General features: G+C 36.9%; 1 protein-coding gene across 4 annotated transcripts in view; it reads left to right on the plus strand.

The window, feature by feature from the left end:
- cacna2d1a (calcium channel, voltage-dependent, alpha 2/delta subunit 1a) overlaps window positions 1-25200 on the plus strand; it is a 72339-nt gene that overhangs the window by 41461 nt on the left and 5678 nt on the right. The window contains exons 7-35 of one of the 4 annotated variants that reach the window (XM_052577476.1): window positions 2353-2484; window positions 3452-3521; window positions 3657-3707; window positions 5967-6066; window positions 6717-6875; window positions 7122-7226; window positions 7773-7851; window positions 7947-7996; window positions 8076-8165; window positions 8256-8333; window positions 8405-8491; window positions 9672-9746; window positions 10189-10260; window positions 11317-11388; window positions 11849-11910; window positions 12286-12362; window positions 12948-12971; window positions 15699-15759; window positions 15893-15993; window positions 17526-17607; window positions 18037-18102; window positions 18490-18599; window positions 18674-18745; window positions 19032-19099; window positions 19568-19606; window positions 20213-20278; window positions 23358-23510; window positions 24837-24889; window positions 24982-25037. In XM_052577476.1, coding sequence (XP_052433436.1) covers window positions 2353-2484; window positions 3452-3521; window positions 3657-3707; window positions 5967-6066; window positions 6717-6875; window positions 7122-7226; window positions 7773-7851; window positions 7947-7996; window positions 8076-8165; window positions 8256-8333; window positions 8405-8491; window positions 9672-9746; window positions 10189-10260; window positions 11317-11388; window positions 11849-11910; window positions 12286-12362; window positions 12948-12971; window positions 15699-15759; window positions 15893-15993; window positions 17526-17607; window positions 18037-18102; window positions 18490-18599; window positions 18674-18745; window positions 19032-19099; window positions 19568-19606; window positions 20213-20278; window positions 23358-23510; window positions 24837-24889; window positions 24982-25037 — 2310 coding nt within the window. The remainder of the gene's footprint in view (window positions 1-2352; window positions 2485-3451; window positions 3522-3656; window positions 3708-5966; window positions 6067-6716; window positions 6876-7121; window positions 7227-7772; window positions 7852-7946; window positions 7997-8075; window positions 8166-8255; window positions 8334-8404; window positions 8492-9671; window positions 9747-10188; window positions 10261-11316; window positions 11389-11848; window positions 11911-12285; window positions 12363-12947; window positions 12972-15698; window positions 15760-15892; window positions 15994-17525; window positions 17608-18036; window positions 18103-18489; window positions 18600-18673; window positions 18746-19031; window positions 19100-19567; window positions 19607-20212; window positions 20279-23357; window positions 23511-24836; window positions 24890-24981; window positions 25038-25200) is intronic. The other 3 variants (XM_052577480.1, XM_052577478.1, XM_052577486.1) reach the window with 3 other exon arrangements.

A 25200-nucleotide genomic window follows, 5' to 3' on the forward strand; every position in this document is an offset into this window, starting at 1 on the left:
CAGATTATTCTAGTGTTTGTGCATGTGTGTTATTGGGGGCTCTATGCTGTCTGTATGCGTCTTATTAAGAGATGAATCTGTGCTTTTTGGCTCAACGCAGTGTGTCATCCATCATCACAATCTCAAGATGGCCATAGACATGCTCAGAGAGTGTGTGTGAGACGGAGTGAGCACGATGACGTGTCTGTCACATGGATCCCTCTAGCTGTGCTCGTAGTGTTCAGATCATTTTTTTTTCTGTTGACTGTTTGCCCTGATTCATTTAAACCAATGAAAGTCAAAAATCATATTCCAGACAATCTCTCACTTTCTCTCTCACTCTCATTGAATAGAGCTATAAATTGTTTCAATTTGTCGTAATCTGACAGTCAGAAAAAATGAAGAGGAAAAAAAAAGGATTCGCTCACAGTTGGCAGCCGCTCCTTAATTAAGAAAGTTTCTGTTATTGCAGTTTCGCATTAAAAAATGCCATGGCAATGATGGTATGATCTGGTGATACTTATATATTACATACCATGGTTCTCGAAAGGTATTATTATTAACCAATACTTATTTGTGTCAGTGAGTGTAATGATTACTATAAAACCTGTTACGGTTTAATATATATAATATATTTAATCATTTTTATGTTTATTAATAAAAAAAAAAAAAAAAAAAAATCATATTTTTTCGGAAATATATAAAAAAACCACCACATGGGAAATATACGTCTATCAGTAAAAAGACATGAAGACAAGTTGTGATTTTGTATTCATTTTGGTCTTATAACGTGATGATGATGAATATTTCACAAATGTGTCACTACTACACTACTGCTGTTAAAATGCGTGCTACATGTTTTCTTTTTATTTCATTTGTGCATGTCACTTAGATAATTTGTGTAATTTGATGTGTAACATGTATAAGGTCACGTCTCTAGAATCACTGCCCAAATATTATTTCCAGCTTTTTCCCCCAAGTACTACTGTTGTATACTTCCAGTTTCTTTTTGTAATGGGACTTTGATCTTGAAGTTATTTGTGCTCATTTTCTAGACAGAAGCTGATAGAGATATGAGAAAGAGAGAGAGAGAGAGAGAGAGAGAGAGAGAGAGAGAGAGAGCTGGTTGAATGGGTGTTAGCTAATGAGAATGTGTGTGGTGTCTAACCCTGGAGACTGACAGCCTGATATATGAACAACAGGAAGGGGTGTGAAACCACATCTAATCTGACTGAAAATTACACACACACACACACACACACACACACACACCGAAGAACAGCTACATTCTCGTTCACTAATGCACTTCCTTTAGGATCAGTAAATTGTGATGCCTTCATAGACTGGTCTCCTATATGCGACAGCCTTTACTTATACTGTTGACCTCTGACCTACAGAGTCTGTATGTAAGGAGATGATGTGGTGTGTGTGTGTGTGTGCTGTTCCTTTACTCTCTATTAGTGTCCTAACAGGGCATGACAATTTCTAGCAACAGGTGATTTGTAATTTGTCTGTACCCATAAACTGTACACAGTTTAACACAATCAGAAGATGTTGAATTTATGTGCAATTTTGAGGAACAGGATTTTGGAGCGCTGAGGTTTCGCCATGGACGGGACATGCCGATTTAAATGGGTGATCGCTGTTTGGTTACAAACTGTGTATGATTTACTCTCTTGAGCATACTTTCTCCCAATAAGTTTTTGTAAACTTTTTTCCATACATATTGTTTACTATAGCCAAAGAATGAGCATTTCAGGAAGGACTGGAAGGAAGTGGTTGAAATAAAGGAAGATGGGATGTGCCATTGGGGTCCTGATGGACCCTCTAAAGATGCTCGATTGGGTCTGGTCTGCTTATGAGGGATGGAGAAAGCCTGTATTGATTACACACCTAGATTGGGAGGAGTCTTGATAGAAAGAGGAAGTGGGTAGCATTGGTAAGGCAGTGAAAAACGTCCCAATGGATCAAACACACCGGCTCCTTTCAGAATTAGGCCGTCAAAGTGGTAATGATTCCAATAATAATTTAGTATCGTAATGTTTAAACTAAACCTACAGAGGAAATAGATATCAAGGGCTTTTTTGGGAAGGAATCATGTGGCATCATGGCGAGTGATGTCATATTTTGATGTCATATTTTGATGACATAGTGTCCATTTATGACATTCTCTGAAAAAAAAAGAGAAAGAAAACCTGTCCCAATTTTCCTGTTATTCCATTAGAACTGCATTAGCTAATAGTTCACTTTGTTGTTTGCTGTTTTCTGAGAGCTTCGTTCTAAACAAACATGCCAGCTCGAGTTAAATCCCTTGAGTTTACTGCTTTATGTTGAGCATGGGATTTATTCTTTATGTTTACGTGTTTGTTACAGCCACTATAATCCTGAATGAGCTCAACTGGACTGCGGCTCTAGATGAAGTCTTCAAGAAGAACAGGGAGAATGACCCGTCCCTCCTCTGGCAGGTGTTTGGCAGTGCAACTGGCCTGGCTCGATACTTCCCAGGTAAAGCACTGGAATGAATAGGAACTCCATGTTATCAAGAAGTTTCATTATTTACCGATTTTTACAATAACACAGAGACTATGGAAAGCACATGGACACTGTATATGCAGCCATTGCAGGACATTGTTCCTGTCCCAAATGCGTTTCATCTGATGGTACTTGAGGGTGGCCATTTGGACTAACGAGATAAGGGTGAACACAATAAATGGGGCAGGATATAAAAACTGAAAAAGCAAAAACAAATGCTGAGAACATTGACAATATCATGTTAGTGAAAGGGAAGTCATAAGTGCTAAATGACTATTAAATGACATCAGATTTCGAATAATATTATTTATTGGCATAATAAATGTAATGCAAGCTGATATTTTAAGATGATGCACCGCTGTTGTTTCCTTTTTTTTTTCTTTAGCATCAAAATAATATTACACTTATTTGAATTACATCATATGAAATTGAAATTAAATACCAAACTGAATTTTTAAATTCAATATTAAGTAAAATTAATTATTAAGTATTAAATACTGTGATTATTTTTGTTTGTTCTTATTTTGTTGTTGTATAACAGACCAATAAAACCTGTCTACTTAAAGATTTCTATACTTGAAAATATTTAATCTGCTTTATTAGATGTGATAGTAGAAGTTTGTAGAACTTTAATCACCTCTTTTTTTTCTAATAGTATCAAAATAATATTCAGTTAATTTAAAATTATTATTGTTATAATTAATATTAAATACTAAACCAAGATTTTAAATTAAATGTAACATAACATTCATATATATGTGTGTTTTTTTATTTATTATTTATTCATTCTTATTTTATTCTTATAAAATAGGTGCATAAAACCTATTTCTACTCACACTGACTGGTACTTGTGTTATCTTCTTCATTAGAAGTGATTGTAGAAGGCTGGGAAGATAATAATCATAATAAACCTAATATCTCATTTTCCCATGTGCTCCAGCTTCCCCTTGGGTTGACACGAGGAGCACACCAAATAAGATCGACCTGTATGATGTACGCCGAAGGCCCTGGTGAGCAAACCTGTGCTGCTGGAGTTTATATGTGTCTGCTTGTGAGAGAGATAGCAAGTACTATTTTTTCTTCAATTTCTCTCAGTTGTTTTGCCTGATGTTTTTACTTGCGTGTGTGTGTCTGTGTGTTTGCAGGTATATCCAAGGTGCAGCTTCACCTAAAGACATGTTGATCCTTGTGGACGCGTGAGTGAAGTCTCTATGATTCACCGTTATAGTTCATACACTCACGGAGTCTTACTTGCAACAGATCCTGGTCTTAAAGACCAGTTTTTTAAATTTTTGGTATTAACGTTTTTTTTTTTTTTTTTTTTTACGCAACTCGGTGATAAAGTCACGTTGGGGAGAAATGGAGGAAAGGTAGCCTCAGCCTAGTATGATGCCATGTTCCAGGCAACTCGTAACCCATGTTTTTCCAACCTTAAACCCGTGAAAGTGCACTGGAACAGCAGTCAAACCCGTGACTTCCCACCCGTGTACTCGTACTAGATCGATGTACTCCGAGTTCCGAGTTCTGACGTCACACAGCACGTGAAACAACGATGGCAGCCCCTATGAATAATACTGCCTACGGATGCAGTGGTACACGTTGAAAAAACGATTTTAGGTCAATGTAACGTTGCAATAAAATAAATAATCTAGCTACAATTCCTTGCGCTCAGAAAGTTTGGCGTAACTTGCCCCGAATGGTACAAAGTCATTAGTCGTGGTATGAAATAGTGATTACGAGCTCAAAAACCTGCTTGGAACGCAGCATCAGAACTAACGTTATAGCGACTGACTGGGATGAGGAAGATGTGGCAAGAGCTAACATGTATGATGTCGAACCAGCCAGACGTGAGAGGGTAAATGAGGAATTACCAAGAACTGATGTCCGTCAAAGCTAATTAAATGCATGGTCCGAGGAGAATGAGTGGAGAGTTGGTGAGTTGGTATCATTTAGCAACGCAGCAATGAGCACTGGAGCTAGACTATTTTTTACTGTCATTGAATAGCACCGAGTGAAAATTCAACGTTTTCTTTATATCTAGTGGCAGTGATCATGACATTAGTTCAGATAAGTACCTTTTGTCATAGTGTCATAGAACTGGTAAACTTTGTCTTTGTCATCTAGAAATAGAAGGCGTCATGCTAGCTATATGGATGTTTCTAAGCGTTTATCTCTCCCTCCGGTGAAAATGTTGTTGCAAACGTAGCAGTGTGTGTGTCGCTGTGTTTGGCAGGTGCTTGTGTGGGCGGTGCTGTCCCATGGTAGAGCGTTTTGGTCAATGCAATGCATTGTGGGGGAAAGGAGACCGCTGTAACATAGTACCTACTTTTTCGTATTATATTCCGTTTTGTGATACCCAACAAAATTAAATACAATGGATAACAGTTTAAATGTTTATTACCAACAAGCAAATTGCACAAATACGTTGAAAAATTAACCTTGCAACACGGCCTTTAAAGAGCTCATGATAGTTCTGCATTAGTTCTGAGACATTTATCAACGTTATAGAGAGATAGACGCTGATTAAAGACAGCATGGCAGAGCCAATTGAGATATATATATATATATATATATATATATATATATATATATATATATATATATATATTTTTTTTTTTTTTTTTTTTGGAAATCTTTGACAGGCAGTTTAAAAAAGCTAGTTGTGTTATTAAGCAATTTATGAATGATAAATAGTGCAAGCAAAAATAATAAAAAACTTTTTGTGCCTTAAACTGTTATACCCCACTTATTTGTCATTAAAAATTTGAAAAAGCACATGATAATCATGCTTGATGTAACTGAAAAGTCAGTTACAGATATGACCCAGAAATATAAAAAATCCACCAAAAACATCATTAATGTGGTATATTTTGTCGTCTCTTGGTTACAAGTGTAATTCAGCTTTGTTGTTTTCGAAAAGTTGGCCTTCAAGAGTTGCTTCTGTTATTTCTCAGCCGTAATGATGATGGTGTTGTGCTTCCTGGGCATTGAGCCCATTAGTGTAGATCAGCTTTAGCCAATCAATGTAGTTTAGACTAAACACTAAAGTCCACACGCCTCCCGCTGAAATCACAGAGTGATTATTAACCCATAAAAATCTGATCCAGCATGTCAGTTCTGGGGCCATTAAAAGCCTAAATGGGGGTTAGTCTTCTCTATGTGGTGTTGTGAATTTTTGTTATCTGCCAGCATTCAAACTTAGTGAGTGATTTAAGTTCTGTTTCCACTCAGCATTTTTCCACCTATAGTTATTGAGGTATCAGCTATTTGGGCTATTATAAGTTGATATTAGGCTAATAATTAGGCTATTATTATTATTTTTTTTATTAAGGTTAAGTTTTACCTCCAAAAAAACAACAAATAAGCCTTGTAACTAATAAAAAATACAAATAAAACTTGTGAATGGTAGTGATTATATAGAAACATACATGTTCGAACTGTGCTATTCTCTGTAGGAGTGGAAGCGTGTCGGGTCTGACCCTGAAGCTCATTCGCACCTCCGTCAGTGAGATGCTGGAGACTCTCTCCGATGATGATTACGTCAACATCGTCTCTGTGAGTATTCAGGAGATACGTGTGTCGCTGAGAGGGTTTGCATGACAAACTCCTCCGACGCTCCTCAAAATATCTGGATTCCTGCTGAGTAGGAATCAAAAATTGGAGGGAAAAAGAGGCAGGGAGCCTTCAAGCATCCATAACGTCATAGTTCATTATTTTGCGTTTTCAGTTATGCACCGCTGAGGCGGCAGGCCAAAGAATTATTGAAATTTCCCATCATCCTCTGCTTCAGAAGCCGTGCCATTCATTTTATGAAATGCATCATTTATTTCATTTTGTTCATGAGACTCCTGACAGGATTAAAAATAACCAACTCTATATTCTGCTTTTAAGGGAGTTGTTTTGTATATTTTCAATTAATGCTTTTCCTCCATATCTTTTAATAGCTTTATGCTTGTATTTTATAGCCTGACTCCAGCTGTGTGACGTTAGCTTGGCATTAATGAAATTAGCCAGCAGTGCTCTAAGTGTATTGCTGGCACTGATCCATGGGACTAACATAGAGGACCCAAACAGAGCCTTGCATCTAAATGATGCAAAGTGATTTCATAACAGTGCTTGCATGTATGCAAGGCGCACCTCACAGTTTTACATCGCTTTTTACATATATCTTGCAAACTAACTACAATGCTTTTATATGATTTCAGTTCAACAATTCGGCCAAGTCGGTCGCCTGCTTTGAAAACCTGGTCCAAGCAAATGTCCGCAATAAGAAGATTCTGAAGGAGGCGGTACAGAAGATCACCGCGAATGGCACCACTGACTATAAAATCGGCTTCAAGGAGGCTTTTAAGCAACTCTCCTCAGTAAGTATATATAATGTAGCATATTATGGGACTATAATATGACTTTTTACACCTCAAAAATATTGAGATGATCCAGAACCTCTAAACCGTCTAATCTGTTTAAAGGTAAGTTTTTAGTTTATTGCGCCATCTTGTGGACTGTGCTAGTCATAGGCTGCTCAGCAAAACTTCAGACTGTTTAAGATTTTGAGTGAATTTTAAAGCTAGTGGCGTCACATTTATTTATTCTATTTCTTCCTTTCGTAGATTAATGTCACAAGAGCGCACTGTAACAAGATTATCATGCTATTCACTGACGGAGGAGAGGACAGAGCCTCAGAGATCTTTGATGAGTTCAACTCTGACAAGAAGGTGAGGAGCCACATGCATGCACATACACACTCTCTCTCTCTCTGGTAGTCCATCGCATTCGATGATGTAAGTTGATTGATGATATGATGATGACTTCTCCTATAGTTTGTGGGCTTTTTGATGACTATATAGAGCGATGTGAGAAGCACACTCTCTTTTGCAGAAAGGGTATGTGAAAAGATTCTCCTGGTCTTGGTGGGGAGGGAAAGGAACAAGCATGGCCTGCTTTCTCTTCTGCCTTTTCAATTTTCTTGTTCTCATAAAAAGAGAATTCTGATAAAGTTGCTGCCAAACCGTGCGATTCCTGGCATTCGCTTCCCAGGATGTGAGCCACAACTTCTTAAGGAGGGCTTTGCCATCACAGGAATAACTTAATTTAATAACATTTCACAATATTACTGTTTTGCTTTGTTTTTGTTTTCAAAATGCAGCCTTGGTGAGCAATGAGAAATGTTTCTGTACAGAAAGTATAGTTAATAGTTACATACATACACATGATTTTCCAATACAGTCATGTCAGCATCCTTTGTTTCTCTCTTCTGTCAGGTTCGTATCTTCACCTTTTCGGTCGGCCAGCATAACTATGACAAGACGCCGATTCAGTGGATGGCTTGCAATAACAAAGGTAAGACACTGAAATTCAATGCTAGAAAAATTTGAGAGACTTGTTATGTGTGCAATATATGAACATGTATTAAGCTGTTAGTGTTTCCCTTGCAGGTTATTATTATGAGATCCCCTCTATTGGAGCCATCAGGATCAACACCCAGGTAAATGACAGTGAATTGTCCACATAAATGAGACTTCTGTCCAGCATCTATGATAGTAACCAGCATCCTTTACATGCAGGAGTACCTGGATGTGTTGGGCAGGCCCATGGTGAAGGAAGACAATAATGCAAAAATTGTGCAGTGGACCAACGTTTATGTGGACGCTCTAGTATGCCAAATGTTCTATATTTAGTAGATTTGTGAAATCAGGCTGATTCTGAAGTATTGAATAGCTGTTGTGTTTGTATTTGTGTTGCAGGAATTGGGCCTTGTGATTACAGGCACTCTGCCAGTGTTCAATAAGACCAGCACCAGGAGCAGTAAAGACAAGAATAAGGTGGAGTCTGGGGACAGTGAATCAGATGAACTGAAGTGGAACCCGATCTAATTTAAAGTTCTTGTTATCAGTTTCAGGACCAGAGCCAGTTGATTTTGGGGGTGATGGCCATAGACGTGTCTCTGGATGACATCAAGAGACTGACTCCACATTACACTGTAAGGCGGGAGAGCATGTGGGTGCGATCTGCACTTTTTAATTTACGACCGATAGTTTGCAACATCGAAGAACTTGCATAAGTTTTGCATTGACCTGTAACAGCTGGGTCATGTTACCAGTGCTACTGCATTCCTCCAGTTTTTTTTTTTTTCAATGCTAAATACATTCAAAGGCATTATATTATGTTAAAACATTTTCCTGATTCTTTTGAAATAAAAGCTTAATATTAAAAATAGACTATAACATACATACTCAATGAAAGCAAGGAAAACTTTTTGTCTGATTGTTTTCTTTTAGTTCACATGTTTTAAAAGTACAGATTTTATTAGTTTCAATGAGTTTTATACACTTTTTATGTAATAAACTTTTATTATTTTATGTTTTTCACAGTCCTCAAATTTTGAATATTTTAAGGATGCGCTGATATTTACATTTTGGTTGATACTTATAAGCCAACAATTATTATGGCATTTTTTAAATTAAATTTTAAATTAAATGTTTTGATTTTAGTTGCTATGTTTGTTTCAATAAAACTAAACTAAAATAAAAAATACTAAAATGCTAAGTATAATAATAATGCTAAAACCAGCTCTTATGAATGCTACAAGTGAATTAAGGCATCAAAACTTAATAACATAAAATATTATAGTATTACAATATTTATGTTCATTTTGAGATTTGCTTAAAAAATACATTTAGCACTGGTAATAACTGATAACATTTTTTTTTTAATTCTCTAAAAGTAAATCAAGCAAAATATTCTACTTTCTTTCTTTCTTTCTTTCTTTGGGACCCTCACTCACTCACTTATTCATAAATAAATAAGTTTACAAACATACAATGTTTAACCCATCTGCAAGATATAAGCATAGATTGGAAAACCCTATAAGCACTATATTTGACACGTATTATATGTTTTAATAGTTTTATTTATACTAGGCATCAATATGTGTGGAGAATGGGATTTTTTTTTTCTGTCTGTGTATACTGAGCAGCAAAAAATAATCATCCAAGCCTTAAACTTATGAAGAACTGCTTGTGCCAGCCTGGTGGGAGTGTTTATGAACATTGAAAAATAAGAAATGTCATTTACATGTAGCAGTTTTAAAGGTACAGTAGAAAAAACACCCTATCAAATGATACAGAATAATTCTTCCTCTTGTATTTTATTCTATAAAGCTCGGACCAAACGGATATTACTTCGCCATCGACCCCAACGGCTATGTGCTGCTTCATCCCAACCTTCAACCAAAGGTATGACTCTCGCTCATGCATCACTCTGTTTCTTTCTCTTAAGTTAGAAGTAGCTGCACATAACCGTGTGTATGATCAGTTATGCGTGGCTGAAGAACCTTCAGTACAGGTTGTGATGAAAAAACACAGGCCACCCACATCTTCAGAGGTCATCTGTCCTTTGTAATAAATATCATATGTGCAGTCCAAACAATCGTTCTGTTTAGTTCCCAGATGAAGCTGCAAAGAGAGCATTTATTCAAAACATATGCATGACAATCAGTAAATGTTTAGTCAGTGCTCCATGGGATTAGTGAACACTTTGTGTGGAACACAAGTAGATATGCTGAGAAACAGGTCTTCGAGGAAAAAGTGACTCATTGGTAAATATTTCCGCTCACAAATATGGTGTCCAGTATTGATTTATGGTATTACTTTGAAAGTTGTTGTTGTTTGCCTGCAGGATCTCAAATCTCAGGAACCCGTGACACTGGACTTCTTGGATGCAGAACTAGAGGATGAAATGAAAGTGGAGGTGAGAGCAAACTTGTTGTTTCTTATGCTCTTTCTTATGCTGAACACACACACACACACACACAAAGGCCTACATTTACAGATTTGATTACTTTTTTTGAGTTTCATACACATTTTATATAATACAGTTTTATTGTTTTGCTTTTTTACAGTCCTAAAATTTTGTATATTTTAAGCATGCACTGATATTTGAATTTAGCTTGATAGTTTAAAGCCAATAATTATAACATTTTTAAATGAATTAAATCTGTGCTTTATAATTTTTTACAATTTATAATTATACACTTATAATTTTTTATAAAAGTATAAGATAATAAAATAAAAATAAAAAATACTAACTAATACTAATATAAATTATGACTAATACTAATGCTAATATACTAACTAATACTAAAACTAGTTTAGGCATCAAAACACAATAACATACAATATTATAATATAATATTATACTAAATGGTCTTTTCTTATGCTGAACACACACCTTAAAAAAAAACATTAAGTATTTATTTATTATTATTATTTTTTTTTTTCAGTACAATGAAAGTAAGTGGGGTTCAAAACAACTGACTTTCATTTAATGGATAAAACCCTTTTTCTAAATATCTTATTGACACAAGGTTGAGTAATTGATACCAGAATTTACATTTTTGTAGTGAACTATCCCATTAAGCCCAAAAATATATAATCAGCGTTCAGATGCGAGTTCTCTTGTATTAAAATGAATACAGGCTGGTGTTATTTGATTTTGTAACTTTACTTGTGCTCTGTTGTACAGATGTTCAAGTCCTAACAAAATAATTATTGAAGCATCAACAAACAGCAAAGTTGATTCGCAGTCCTGTGTGATTTCATAATATGTAGGCTATAAAAAATATAATTTTCTCACTTCACAACCCAAATGACTTTTTCTCACTTGAGAGTGACTAAGGGGGTATTAGAATACAATGGTAAATGGAAACAGTCTCTTGTTTTAGTTCTGAAGATCCAGTAACATACTGTATTTACAGCAATGGTACATCATGACACATCTGTCTGTCTGACTTCTGTCTGTCTGTAGATCAGAAGAAGTATGATAGATGCTCAGATGGATCAAAAGAGATTCCAAACACTTACGAAGTCTCAAGATAAGGTAATCATGCCTGCTTTAAACAGGAAGTGCTTCTCAGCTGATTTTGCTTCAGAACCCAGTATTGTTTTATAAGAGTTTTATTTTATTTTTAAACATATAGATTGTTTACATTTTTAAAAATTGTACAAAGGCACAAAAAAAAGGCCTAAATGTATTCATTGTAACTTATTATTAGTTTCCTAATAATTCTGGTTGGTAGAAACTATGTTTATCTTAGTCATATTAATCAATTATATGTTTCTTATAACAAATGACAGATGAAATTGCACTTAAATGGTGCAGAGTTGGATTAGCCACACATCCTGATATCAACAGCAAATCTAAAATTTTAGTTTTAAATGTTTTTTGTTTGCAGCCTACCAGCTGAGAACCAAAGGGCTATACAATGCTAGTTATTCAGAAGTAAAACAGAGATCAATAGTTCATTAAACCACTAAGTGTCATTTTATTCTTATTGCAGCGCTACATAGACCGAGGCATCAGAACCTACACTTGGGCTCCAGTCGATGAAACAAACTACAGGTCTGAGAAACCCTTTTTATTTTATTCTATTTTATTTATTTATTTTTATGTGTCTGTTTCTTTAGTGTACAAGTGAACTTATTTTTTTTTTAAATTGCCGCTAGGGGGCACTGTTTAAAGTTACGTTGAAGAGTGTGCAACAGAAATTTGACATTATACTTAGCTTCTTCCATAAGGACACAGATTATCAAAATAGAGTAATTTAAGTTTGAGTTTGAAATCTCTTATGTTTGAATCTTATATTTGGAATCTGTAAATTTCAACCTACATGGACAAAAAGCGAAAAAAAAACCAGGATGTTCATTTCTCAATTTTTATAACGTCTTGAAGTCTACTGCTCCTTATGCTCGTTTATTTCTTGTGTCTTCCTTCTAGTCTTGCTTTAGTTCTACCTGATTACAGTGTCAGCTACATCAGGGCCACTATACTAGACACCATCTCTCAGGCCAAATGTAAGTACCGTAACTCACATTCTCGCACCTTTACCAAAGAGATCGGAATTTGGCCTCAGAGGCCAGAAGTCGTAGCATGAGCTTCTGGTTTTCATCCAGAGAGTCCTCTACAGCTCAACCCTACACCCTCTGTCCATTTCACATCTCTTTTTCGACACCCTCACCTCCTCCGGAGATGTATCAGCATGGTTCCTCAGTTGTGGTTTGTCTCCATGAGCGTGCTCCAGACGGGGCGACGACTTCTTTAACGACAAACGCGTTCCACCTTGTGCATATTAACCCAGGTTTCTCTTCCAGATGCACCTCTGTGCCCATGTTTACCCTCTCGTTCTCTCTCATGTGGCTTTTGAGAGAGGAAAGCGATTCTCAAATGCCCCACCCCTCGGGAAACCCTTACGGTTCCTGAACAATATTCTTATTCAAAGCTTCTGGGGTTGAATAAAATATTGTGAAATCCCTAATGTTCTTTCCGATATCTTGCCCTCCCCAAACCCCTTTCATTCTCTCTCTCTCTCTCTCTCTCTCTCTCTCTCTGTTTTTCTCTCCATCTCTCCCCCCGTTCCTCTGTTCCCTGTCTGTCTATAGCTTGGAAACTCTCAGAAAATTCGGGTAAGTATTTTCCTTTTTTATTTCCTTCTGGTAGTGTCCAGTGGTACTCCTTAGAGATTGGCTGATAATGTTTTAGTTTTTTGGGGGGATATTGTAAACCATTTTATCGGCAGTATAATTGATTCAACAATTCTTTAAAATGCAACTCACACAAACACAATTTTTATTTATTTTTTAATTACATTAGTAAATTAAAAAACATGTAAATATTTATGGGGTTATTAAGTAAAAAATGTCAAGTTAATAAAATGTTAAGGACCATTGTATATATATATATATATATATATATATATATATATATATATATATATATATATATATATATATATATATATATATATATATATATATATATATATATATATATATATATATATATATATATAAAGGAAAAGCTTATTAAATAGTTTGGAATAGTTTTTTACTGTTATTATTATTTCTTAGAAATAAAACATTAGGAGCAATTTTGTTTACATATAAATATAAAAAAAACATAGTTTTGTCTAAATTAAAGTCATGTAATGATTCATGTGCAGACTCATAATTGGAAATCGTAAATGGGAAATGATGTAATGGCCAATGAAGACCGTCGTAGCAGTGTATTGAAGAAAATAAGTCTCTGTAAATATCAGATTTATATTTATCTATTTAAATAGAAAGGTGAGTTCAAGTAATGAATGATAATCATGAATATCAATTCTTGATATTTGTTTAAATCTAGAAGTCTCTATTTAAAATACTGGTATAAAGTGTACACACCGATTAAGGGTGTAAGGAAAATATATTTTTACTTGATGGTTTTACCGCCGGACATTTTTGGAATCATTACATTTGAACTTTAAATTGTAAAAAAATGCTCTATGTTGGTATAGTGTATGCGCAGTATACCACTATAATGGTCTAGTTTTTCAAAACTGAAACTGACATGAATACAGAGAGACATTTCTAAGAACTTGGCACATGTGTTTTAAAACTCCATTTTTCCTTATCGGCCTATCTCTACTACTAGCACCTGCTCTACACTTCCAGTGGCTACACTGCAGCCGCCACAGAAAATAACACACAAACGCATGCATTCACTCTTCTATGTCTGCATTGCATGTGTAAATGTTTCCCAGCCGAGTAAAGCAGTTAAGATGTGTTCTCTCCTTGCAACTTTAATGTGTTTGTCAACTGTATGAGTGTCATGACATGTCGCATTTACTCACCGAGTCTTTCTGAATGTGTGTGTGTACGCGTTAGAGCATCAGGAGATGTTTAATAGATGTTTTCCTGGACTTTTGGAAGGTGAAACCACAAAGGGCATGAGTGTGACTCTTTGTGCTTTTATCTCCGCCCCTTCGCTCTCTGAATCATCTGGATGCTTTCAAAACCTCGTAAAGGGGGCGGTTTAACAAAATACAGGCCTTGCTCTTTAGAAAGCATGTCCTCTGTGTGTGTGTTGGGTCCACGTGTTCATGTCCAGGTGCGGATGTGGTATGTGTGTGTCTCTTTTTAACTTTAACAGGACAGTGTAACTTCAAGGCTTCTAGCGTTACTGTCCCGCAATAACAATCTGTGCTAATCGCGTGTCTGCCACCAGATCTGGGCTTTTTCATGTGACAGCACATCTGCTAAACTGTATTTTACACCCATGAAACCATTTTTCTCAACCTGACACCATCACAGAGATTGAGTCTCGTGTAAATCAATAGAAAATACAGTGGCCACAAAATGTATTCGTACAGTTAAAAATGTCTGAATGTTATTGCATTAATACAATGTTCATCTGAAAGAAAGTCACTTATAATTAATTACCAGAATTTTTTTTTTTTTTCCCTTCTCCATCTGTCATCTGTCTTGGCCCATGTGAATGCATAATTCATTAACGTCGCTTGCCTTTCAATTTACAACCAGCAGAAAGCCTTAGATGAGAGTGCAATATTTTTATTCAAGGCTTGTTCTGTGAATAAAATATTGGTGACCTTTGACCCGTGTGGTTTTACCCTGTTTTCTCTGCCTCTCTTTCCCTCCTTCACCCGGTAAATTGCGCCCTCCTTTCCTTCTTTGCGGGATTTGACCCTTCAGAAGAAACTGGCAAGTGCTGTTTTTTTTTCTCTCCCTTTTGTCTTTTCCTTCACGTTCGAACCTGGATGTAACCTTTGACCTCTCCCATGTTTAAGGCCGTCACCTGGTTTCTGAAAGAACAAACATACTCACAAACATTCCCACATGCATAAAAGCAGGAGAATGAATATTGGAGAACATGATGAATTTGAAAGACACCTTTATTTGTGAACTATTATTAGATTTAAAATATATAATTAGCGTAAATATTTCTTGCTCTACATCTCAGCCTCGCTTAGCTATTCTCTCTTTTTTTAATTTTATGAGATTATTATTTTATTTTATTCTAATCTGCTGCTTTCAAAAATCACTGTGCATGTACTTTGGTGAACTTTCTCTCTCTGGGCCGCCCGCATGCGAGGTCGTGTGCCTAAACAGCAGGGTGTCACCGCAGATAACCGCATTACTAGACAGCAAGCTCAGAGATATATTTTCCCCGCTGTCTGTAAATTTATGTTTCATTGTCAGGTCATTATGAATGTACCTGTAAGCTTCGGGGTCTGTTTTTATTCTGTATATATCTGTGTTGTATTATTTTCCGCTCTGTAATGGCAGAACGCATTTGAAACGATCTTTGATCTCGCTGATTTCTGACATCTCTTTTTTTCTATTTTCTTTCAGTTTCTGAAAGCCTGCAGGTGGACAAATTTGAAGAGTATGGATTTACTTTAATAGCACCCAGGTCGGTTTCTTAAAGGGATAGTTCACCCCAAAAATACCAAAAGACCATTTCCTCGCCTTCATGTTGTTTGGCGCTTTTATTGCTTTCATTTATTCTGAATGATTCCGAGAAATGTTCCTTTTCCGCGGTTTAGAGATTACTGCACAGACCTGAAAGCCCGGAGTGACAACATCACGCAATTTCTCATCGACTTCAACGAATACATAGACAGAAAGACCCCCAACAACCCGCTGTGTGAGTATCTTCTAGAGCTTTCTGGTTCAAATCCAGAGCTGAGCTGAGGTCAGGGATTCATACCGCTAGTTTAAAGGTTCAGAGTTCATTTCCTGGGCTGCTAACGGAGGAGTGAGCAGTTTATAAGGACATAATCTTGATTAAAACAATACTTGAAAGTAGTAGATACTTTTAGCTAAAAAAGAGAACTAATTTTTTTTTAATTTTAACATCAAATGCAGTCCTTATACACCCTTTCCTTGAATAAACTAGGGGTTTTGTTATGTATATTTCAGTTTGAATCTAATTATATTTATTGTTCTCTTGTTGACCGTGTTAATGCTAAGTAAACCTCCTCCCTTTGCCCGCACACAAAGACACCCCCTTTCCCCTCACCGTCCTCTCCGCGGGCCGCTTTGATCTCATCAGGATCAGCTGGTTCTGCGGTAATCACTTGGTTTGGTGCACATGTGTTGAATGTGTAGGTTTGGCTGTAATACTTTATACCTATGAACCCACCCCAGCCCCCCAATTCTGCACCAATTACCTCGTGTGAAAGAAGAAAAGCAGGACATGTCACAGGAAAAAAAAAAGAGAGAGAGAGAGGGGATATGTGCCTAACCCTAACCCTAACCCTAACCCTAACATTGCTAAAATAAAATAAAATAAACACATTTAATTTAATTAACACATTTAATTGAAATATTTAATTATATTAAATTAAATGTAATTTCCAAAAGTTGATCTCAATTTCTCTATACCCTACAGAAATCCAATAATTTTGACTCATTCAATTATGTTTATTTATTTTTTTTGCTCAAAGAATAAACCTTCTTCACGAGCATAGACAATACAATTTTGTAACCAGCAAAACATTGCACATTCATTTTTGTGGCTATTTGTCACAGAGTACTGGTATTTTAAGTCCATTATTTCCTCGCTGTCAAACTCAAGCGGATCAGTTGAATTGTGTTCTTGCGCTGCTCTCAATCAGGTCCTAATGGAAAGCATGCAGTGTGCAGAGGGGGGCGGAATAAAGTCGTACGCCAGCTGCTCTTTCTGAAGTGTGTGTGTTTTGTCAAAAAGGCTTTGTGGTAATGAACTGCAGTGCGATGTTATAAAGCACTCGAACGTTCTGAACGTGCCTGCACCAAAAAAAAAAAAAAAAAACCTTTGAACACTTACTGCCGTTTCATACAGCCGAAGAATACAATCGTGTTGCATGTCTCGGAAAATTAATCAGCGACACGTCTCACCGCCTCATTTTTGCGTCGCTGTCTCGCTCGCTTTTTATGAAGTTCTACTTCTTTAGGATTTTGGCACCGGTTGCCTCAAAGGTCAGAATGTGAAGCCTGTTCTTACTCATGACCAACAGGTGTTTATGCATTTATCAAGGCAAAGGTGAAGCTTATAATGACGTAAAGCTGTGTTCTGTGCCTATTGATCTTCCATTAAATTTTGCTCCTGTACTGTGAGAGTCATTTTGATACTTGCGATGGTAAAGGGATGGCGAGATGACAATAGAAGTCTATTTTTTATGTATGGTTCCTCAGGTAATATGGAGCTAATAAACAGACTGCTGCTGGACGCCGGTATCACCGCTGAACTGGCCAAACACTGGAGCAAGCAGGAACTGTGAGTTGCACTGAATTATAAATGCAAAGCACACAAGGCCAAGTGAATTTATTTTCTGTCATCATTTACTCTCCTCGTGATGGTCCAAACCTGTATGAACGTGGAATACAAAAGGAGATGTTTTGAACTATGTTCATGCTGATTTTTTCCATACCCTGAAAGCATATATACTGTCAAGTTCCAAAATGGAAAAAAAAAAAGAAGAAGAAAAAGCATTTTAAGGTGCTATATTTTTCTTATAGGAGTTTGGCATCTGTATGCTTTTGTTGTATGGAAAAGAACAGCATGCACATTCTGCTAAGCATCTCCTTTTGTGTTCCACATCACATAAAGAGCATAGATGATAAATGATGAAAAAAAAAATATTTTAAGAGCAGTTTTTTTTTTTTTTTCGGTCTAATTTGATTTATTTACATTTGTGGTTTTCAGGAGTGAGAGAATCAAGGCTAAGTTTGTGGCGACAGACGGCGGTGTCACTAGAGTCTATCCTTCAAGGTTTGTTTTAAAGCTTTAAAAAAGGAATACCTGGCAGACATAAGGGATTTAGACTAAAATGATCACTCTCTCTGTGTGGGCATGTTTTTGTGACATATCAGGACACAACTCTGTATAATGAGATGGGTAGGACACAGGTATTACAAGGAGAGGGTGACTTATGAGGACATAACCCATGTCCCCATTTTTCAAAACGCTTATAAATCATACAGAATGAGTTTTTTTGAGAAGGTAAAAATGCACAAAGTTTCCTGTGAGGGTTAAGTGTAGGGTTGGTGAAGGGCGATAGAATATACAGTTTGTACAGTATAAAAACCATTACGCCTTTGGGATGTCCCCACTTTTCACAAAAACAAACTTGTGTGTGTGTGTGTGTGTGTTCTGCAGTGCTGGTTCAGAATGGACCGAACAGGCAGAAACCTACAAGTCTAGTTTCTACAAGAGAAGTCTGGACAACGATGTTTATGTATTTACATCAGCACCAAATGCAAACAATGGTAAGTATGTGTTTGTGATTATCATACAGCATCATACAGCGTTTAATGGATATGTTCTGTCCCCTCTTTATCAGAAACTCAAGATTCAGTTTTAGCGAGCAGAGCGATGGACCTGAGAGTTGATGAATTCATGCTGAAGCCAGCAGGTTAGAGTCTTGTCCGACGTTATAGTTTTATTAGTTACCAGGGGAATATACAGCACTGTAGATAATCTCTGGAATAGAAAGAGAGAAGAAAGCATCTAGCGATAAACCAATATAACAGCCTGGTCAAGTAATCAAACAGTATTTTTAGATGATCAACCTTTACCATAAGTGGCCAGTTCAGAAAGCTGCCAATTTTTGTTGTTGTGAGAATTAATGTCCGTTCGATTGTGTGATTATGAATTGATACACAATTTAAGACTAAACTACTTTTGGTTGTATGTTTCAGTGGTTGGAGTAAAACTGGATGTACTGACTTGGATGGAAAGCTTCATCAACGCTACGATTACGCCTAATGTGAGTGCAATCTTATCTAAATAGTGACAGTTTGCCATTTGTATGAATTAGGTATGCAGTGATGAAAACTAATGTTAATGTCAATAAATGGAGGATATTTACCCCCCCCCCCCCCCCACCCCAAATAAATGCATTTATCTAAATGCTACAAGCATCAAAAATTGTAAGCCACAGTTTCAAAAACTAACATTCATTTTGAGGTATTGTATTATGTTTTTGTTGATTAATTTTAAAGATTAATTTCAAGTGAGCATTAGAGGATGCATGACAAAGGTGATCTAAATGTAAAAAAATGAGCATGCACAATTAAATACCCAATATGACTCAGCATGTCCAGTGTCCACTGATACCCATACATTTTTAAAATCTCTAATATTGCCTACAGACAAATTCATATTTGAGTTGCACACAAATATCGAAACTATATTGATTAACCAATATGAATTTGTCTGTATTTTTACTGCGCAGTGTGTTGGTGAGATCTGTGGGTGCAGGAGGAGCGATGTCGTAAGATCATATTTATGTGACTACTTGTGTTAGATTTACAGAGATGTTATTTTCTATATTATATACACTACTCTTTAAAAGTTTGGAGTCAGTGAGATTATTATTATTTTTTTTTAAGAAGTCTCTTTCATTCCATCAAGGCGGTATTCATTTGATCAAACATACAGTAAAACAGTAATAAAGTGAAATGAATACAATTCAAAATAACTGTTTTCTTTTTTAGTATGTTTTAAAATGTTATTTATCTCTGTGATGGAAAAGCTGAATTTTCAGCATCATTGCTCCAGTCTTCAGTGTCACATGAGTCTAAAATGCTGATTTGCTGCTTAAGAAAGATGTTTTATTTTCACTGTTGAAAGTGGTTGCGCTTCTTCTTATTTTTTTGTGGAAAAATTAACCCTTTTTCAGGATTCTTTGATGTATGTAAAGTTATTTGACAATAGAAATCCTTTGTAAGCATATAAATGTCTTTTATTGTCACTTTCGACCAGTTTAACGCATCCCTGCTGAGTAAAAGAATTAATTTCTTAAAATAAAAAGAAAAAAACCTTACTGAACGCAAACTTTAAATTGCACTAAAACTGGTTTTCTCTTTTTCTCTCCAAGAATCTGGACTGCTTTCTTCTGGACGATGGAGGCTTCCTTGTCATGACCAATAAGGAGCTCTCTATGGTGTGTCTCTCTTCCTACGTAATCAGCAGCTCTCCGCTTTGCTTCCATTCCACATTCCCCTTCTTTGACCCCTGGAGAGCACCCACCTAACCCCACCTGCATCCCGCCGGCAACAGCAGTAGAGTAAATGTTTAAAGTTAAGCTCAGCAAGGAACACCAATCAGAGCGTAGTGTGTGTGGGATAAATCACGGCCAGAGTGTTTGGCAGCAGGCCTGAAGCCAAGACAACCGATTGTGCCCTAGATCCCGTCTCCTCCACTCTGTGTGGGCAGACTCTCCAGGGGTCGGCTAGAACCGATGAGAAGACCGCACATTTATTACGAATGTTATTGCACGGGGCGCAGTAGCCGTTCTGTACACTCTAGGATTTATATCGCCTTTGGACTGACTTAAAGTCTTGTATGCACACACTCTTACATTCTTACGTGCAATACAAAGCTGGAAGTTAAGCTGTGTGTGTTCATAACAGTATCCAGAATAGGGGCAATTTTTTTAATTCCTCACACCCGTGCTCGGTATCACACCTCAGATTTTCTGGGCGCACAGACAACTCTTTTTTGGGTTTAAATGATGGTAATTCAGTAGGCAGTCCTAATAAGATTAGAGCAGGTCCTATTGGTTCCCCTGAGCACGGTGGGCTCCACACTCTTTAAACCAAGTGGCAACCTTCCGCTCCCTCTCTTGAAACCAACACGGAAGTGACTAAAACGGCAATTCATCAAATTGGCTCTAAAAGGGAGTTAATCCATGTTAAAATGCCCAACTTTACAGCATAAAAAAACATGTTTACAGCCTGGTACAAAAATTATTTTAGTCTATATAGCTATTAGGGCTGTCACTTTTGTGACATAAGTGTTCATTGAATCGATTGTAAAATTTTCCATGTCTAAAAAAAGACGTTTCCTTTTTCAACGTCAAATAACGGACGAACTTAAAGAGAGCGATGCACAAGTCAGCAATATTTCTTATTTATTGACATTAAGTTTCGTGCAGAATAACAAACAGCAACAGGAGTGCAACATCCTCGAAAAAATATATATGCAGAGGGGATGGCTGCCATTACAAAAGAAAAACATCACTGCAGGCTTCAATCCGGCTGCATTTATGATTTAGGCAATCCAAAAAGAGCATTTTTTATTCTCTATATGTCCAGCTGTTGAGAAGACATGCTCCAACCACACTGATGTCCCTGGGACACTCAGGTACAGCTGCGCAAGGTGGGGGTATTACTGCCAAATTTCCACCACAAAAGCCGGTCGCTTTCAGCTTGCAATGGTCCTTTTCATAACTCTGAATATGCGCGAATGAGGCAAATTCGCGTCTACCGCACCGCGAGACCTCCAGACGCACATAAATACGTTTTTACATTGACTTAACATTGAAATCATTTGCACTAGACGCTCTATTCACGTTTGTTGTGAACGCAGCAGAGGTCGCTTTCGACGTCACTGGGTCTTGTAGGCGCGTAAAATTGCTGGTATTTTCTAACTTTCGCAACGCATACTGCGCTTTCGGAATTCTTTATTTTCTTTCTCTGCTTATTTGTGAGTGTTGTTACATCTAGATTTTCTAATTGTTTCATTATTTTAAAATTAATAGTGTACATATTTGGTTAAAATCGATTCCCTATTTTCATTTTCGAAACTTTTTTTGGTTGGTCCGATCGATTGTGCAATCGATTTTCGAACTAAAATTGACAGCCCTAATAGCTATTTCTGCCCTTCTGTGAGAGGGGTGAATTTTTTTATAACTCAGAGTTCTGCATAATTAAGGGCGTGGTCACTTGAGTGACAGGAGGATTGCCATTTGCTTTCACCGCCGTCGAGCTAGGTGGGTGTGGATTCAGCAACCAGACGACCACCTCTGCCCTCTTTTGGCTTCAAAAATGCTCTTCGGAAATCAGTGGGTGACGACACGAACACTACGTCCATGTTTTTATACAGTCTATGCTTTAAACACACAGCATCTAGTTCCCAGCATGAACCTTATCTACAGATTTAGTACAGACAGACAACCTCTTACCCAGAGTGACACACACCTGATATGAAACTCGGCCAATGTTGCTAAATTTACAGTAAGTTAGAGAATTCAGCAGAAAGCTGTGCATAATTATTCACCATTTAATACATAAACATGTTTAGTACATTTCTTTTTTAACACATTTAAGCAGTTTTAAATTGATTCCACAGAATTATGCAAATTTTCCTTAGGAAATAGTATGGAAAATATTTACAAAGTTTTGTTTTACTTTGTTTTGTTCTTTGTTTTGCTTATTTTTTGTTTTGTTTTGCTTTACTTTGTTTTTTATTTTTTTCCAATTTTTTTTCGTTTTTTGTATTGTTTTTTTTTTTTTTTTTTTTTTTTTTTTTTTTACACCTTTGCTTAACCAAAAAAGAAGCTGCACTTTGTCTTCCTGCAAACTGCTCATAGTGGACGACTCGCTCTTCAGGAGCAGATGTGTATTCAGGGCTTAACTCTTTATACTGTTTGTAGCTCATCTCGGTACATCTGCAGACCAAATGGCGAATAAACAAACATTTCATTGTGGATTTAAATGATGTTAATTGAAAACAAAAATAGCTTTTGTATACTTTATTTTTCAATGGTGAATCTTCACAGTTTGTGCCTGTTGCCTTTTAAAATGCAGCTTCATGAAAGTTATTCTTTTGGGGCACGAAATTATCCCCAGGAGTATATTAAATCTGATAAAATCCTTTGGATGTTCACTTGGGATGTCGGCAAAGTTTTGTGTGTGAAATCCAGTTACTTCGGTAATAATGAAAATTTTACACAATGAGAAAAAAATTCCCCAAACAGATTTCACAAAAGGGATTTCACGAGTTCATCACGTTGACCAATATAAGGCAGCTTGATTTGAAAGTGACTGTTTGAGCTGTTACAATAGATTTCTGTTTTATTTATTTTTTTGTCTAAATGTTGCAAAAATTTTGTGAACGTGATTTTTTTGTAGTAATTGTAATTATCCCTATATATTAACATTATAAGTTCTATATTCTATATCCAAAAGTCTATGATGCCCCCTATCTCTAAGTAATGGTGTGTTTGTGTCTGTTTTCAGATCGGACAGTTTTTCGGTATGATTGACCCCACTCTAATGAGAAATCTCATCAACGAATCCCTGTTCTCAGTCAACATAACCTACGACTACCAGGCCCTCTGTGAACCCACCACAGAATCTAAAGCTGCCGCTGGTCTCAGATCAGTCTACGTGGTGAGTTTCATCTTCTTAAGGCGGTCGCACACTGGACGAGAAGCGCCGCATCGCGTCGCGCCACATGTAGGACAACTCAAAGTATCGCACACCGGACGCGCACATTCTGCGTGAGCTCAATTTCGCAGCAAGATGGGAGAGTTTTAACTTCATCTATTATTATTATTTTAAATATATGATTTTAATTGATAAAAGCTGAGTTTTGAACGTTAATTAATGAAAAGAATCTGTGTTATTATAATAAGTCTGTAATTGTTTTGTTGTATCTGTTGTCTAGGCAACTGTGCTGCTGAAAACGTAACCAAACACGTTGTAATGTTTTATTTGAATGAAACAAGTGTACTGTATTTTAATTTCAGTTTCAGTTTATAACATTTGGGTTTTTTAATATAAAACTATGCAGATGGCGCTCTGTGGCGCGGCAGAAATTTGAACAGCGTTCTGAGTCGTAGCTGGGCGCCGCGCACAGACGCCGAATGGCGCCGCCGGTGTGTGTACACCCATAGAGAATAATGTGTTCGAATTTTAAAGACGTGGCGCGACGCGACGTGGCGCGACGCGACGCGGCGCTGCGCTTCTCGTCCGGTGTGCGACCCCCTTTAGAATTCATTTCAGTTTCTTATGACAAAAAATAAAGTCCATTTAACCCCTCACAGTAATTCATTCACAATAAAGGTCTATCCAGTAGTGGTTTGCGTGTTCTCTAAAAAGTGTTTAAAGTTATCACCTGCAAATAAGGATTTGCTTACATAGCACATTTTCACCAGACTATAAAGTTTAGTCATGCGATTAATGAACTTCATATTATTGTTCCCCATCACACTGATAAGTTATTCTCACGATACTCTCTCTGATCTTTGTGGCCTGAACGATTTCGGCCTTGTCTTACATGGTGACTAAATCTCTCACAACACAGAGAGTCAACTATGAATCATCACAAAGAGCCACTTCCTCTCTCTCTCTCGTGCTAATCAGAGCAGTTTGTGTGGCAGCTAATGGTCCCCTGACCTCATTCGTTTAGCCTTGTTTGTGGATTTATGCATGCATCTGCTGAGCTTTCGACTAATATCTCCCGTATTGTTTGGCACTGGGTCCATTCTGTCTGGCAGGGTCGTAATAGGGCTCCCTGCCAAAAAAAATCAGGATGTTTTGGTGCTTCTCAGCTCCGGATATGCAACTTGCAAAGCTAGAAAAGAATGTCTGAGAGAATAAGAGTTTAATGTGCCGACATCTCAGAGTTTATGCTGATTTTAAATGGGACGGTACATCACAAGGACATTTTAGGTGCACTGTGGATGTTCAAAACATGTTGTTTGTCCCTTTTAGCCCACCATAGCTGACATCCTGAACATTGGTTGGTGGGCTTCTGCAGCAGCCTGGTGAGTGAATAGGATTGTTTTGGAACCCAAAGACGTTCATCCTATGGACAAAAACTTCTTATTAAAAGCCATATTTCTTCCGATTTCTCCAGGTCAATATTGCAGCAGTTATTTGTCAGCATCACATTTCCTAATTTCCTTGAGGCAGGTAAGGTCCCGACTTTAGTTATGTATTGCTATGAAACAATGATTAAGCCACTGCAGTTTGGCAAGACGCCTGTTTTCATTGTCGTCTGGTGTACTGCCAAAGCTACAGTGCTAATGAGTACTAATGTTGAACTCACGTGCGACCACATATTCTATTTCAGAAT

Source organism: Carassius gibelio, chromosome A4 (genome assembly GCF_023724105.1).
Source record: "Carassius gibelio isolate Cgi1373 ecotype wild population from Czech Republic chromosome A4, carGib1.2-hapl.c, whole genome shotgun sequence".
NCBI classification, from domain to species: Eukaryota; Metazoa; Chordata; class Actinopteri; order Cypriniformes; family Cyprinidae; genus Carassius; species Carassius gibelio.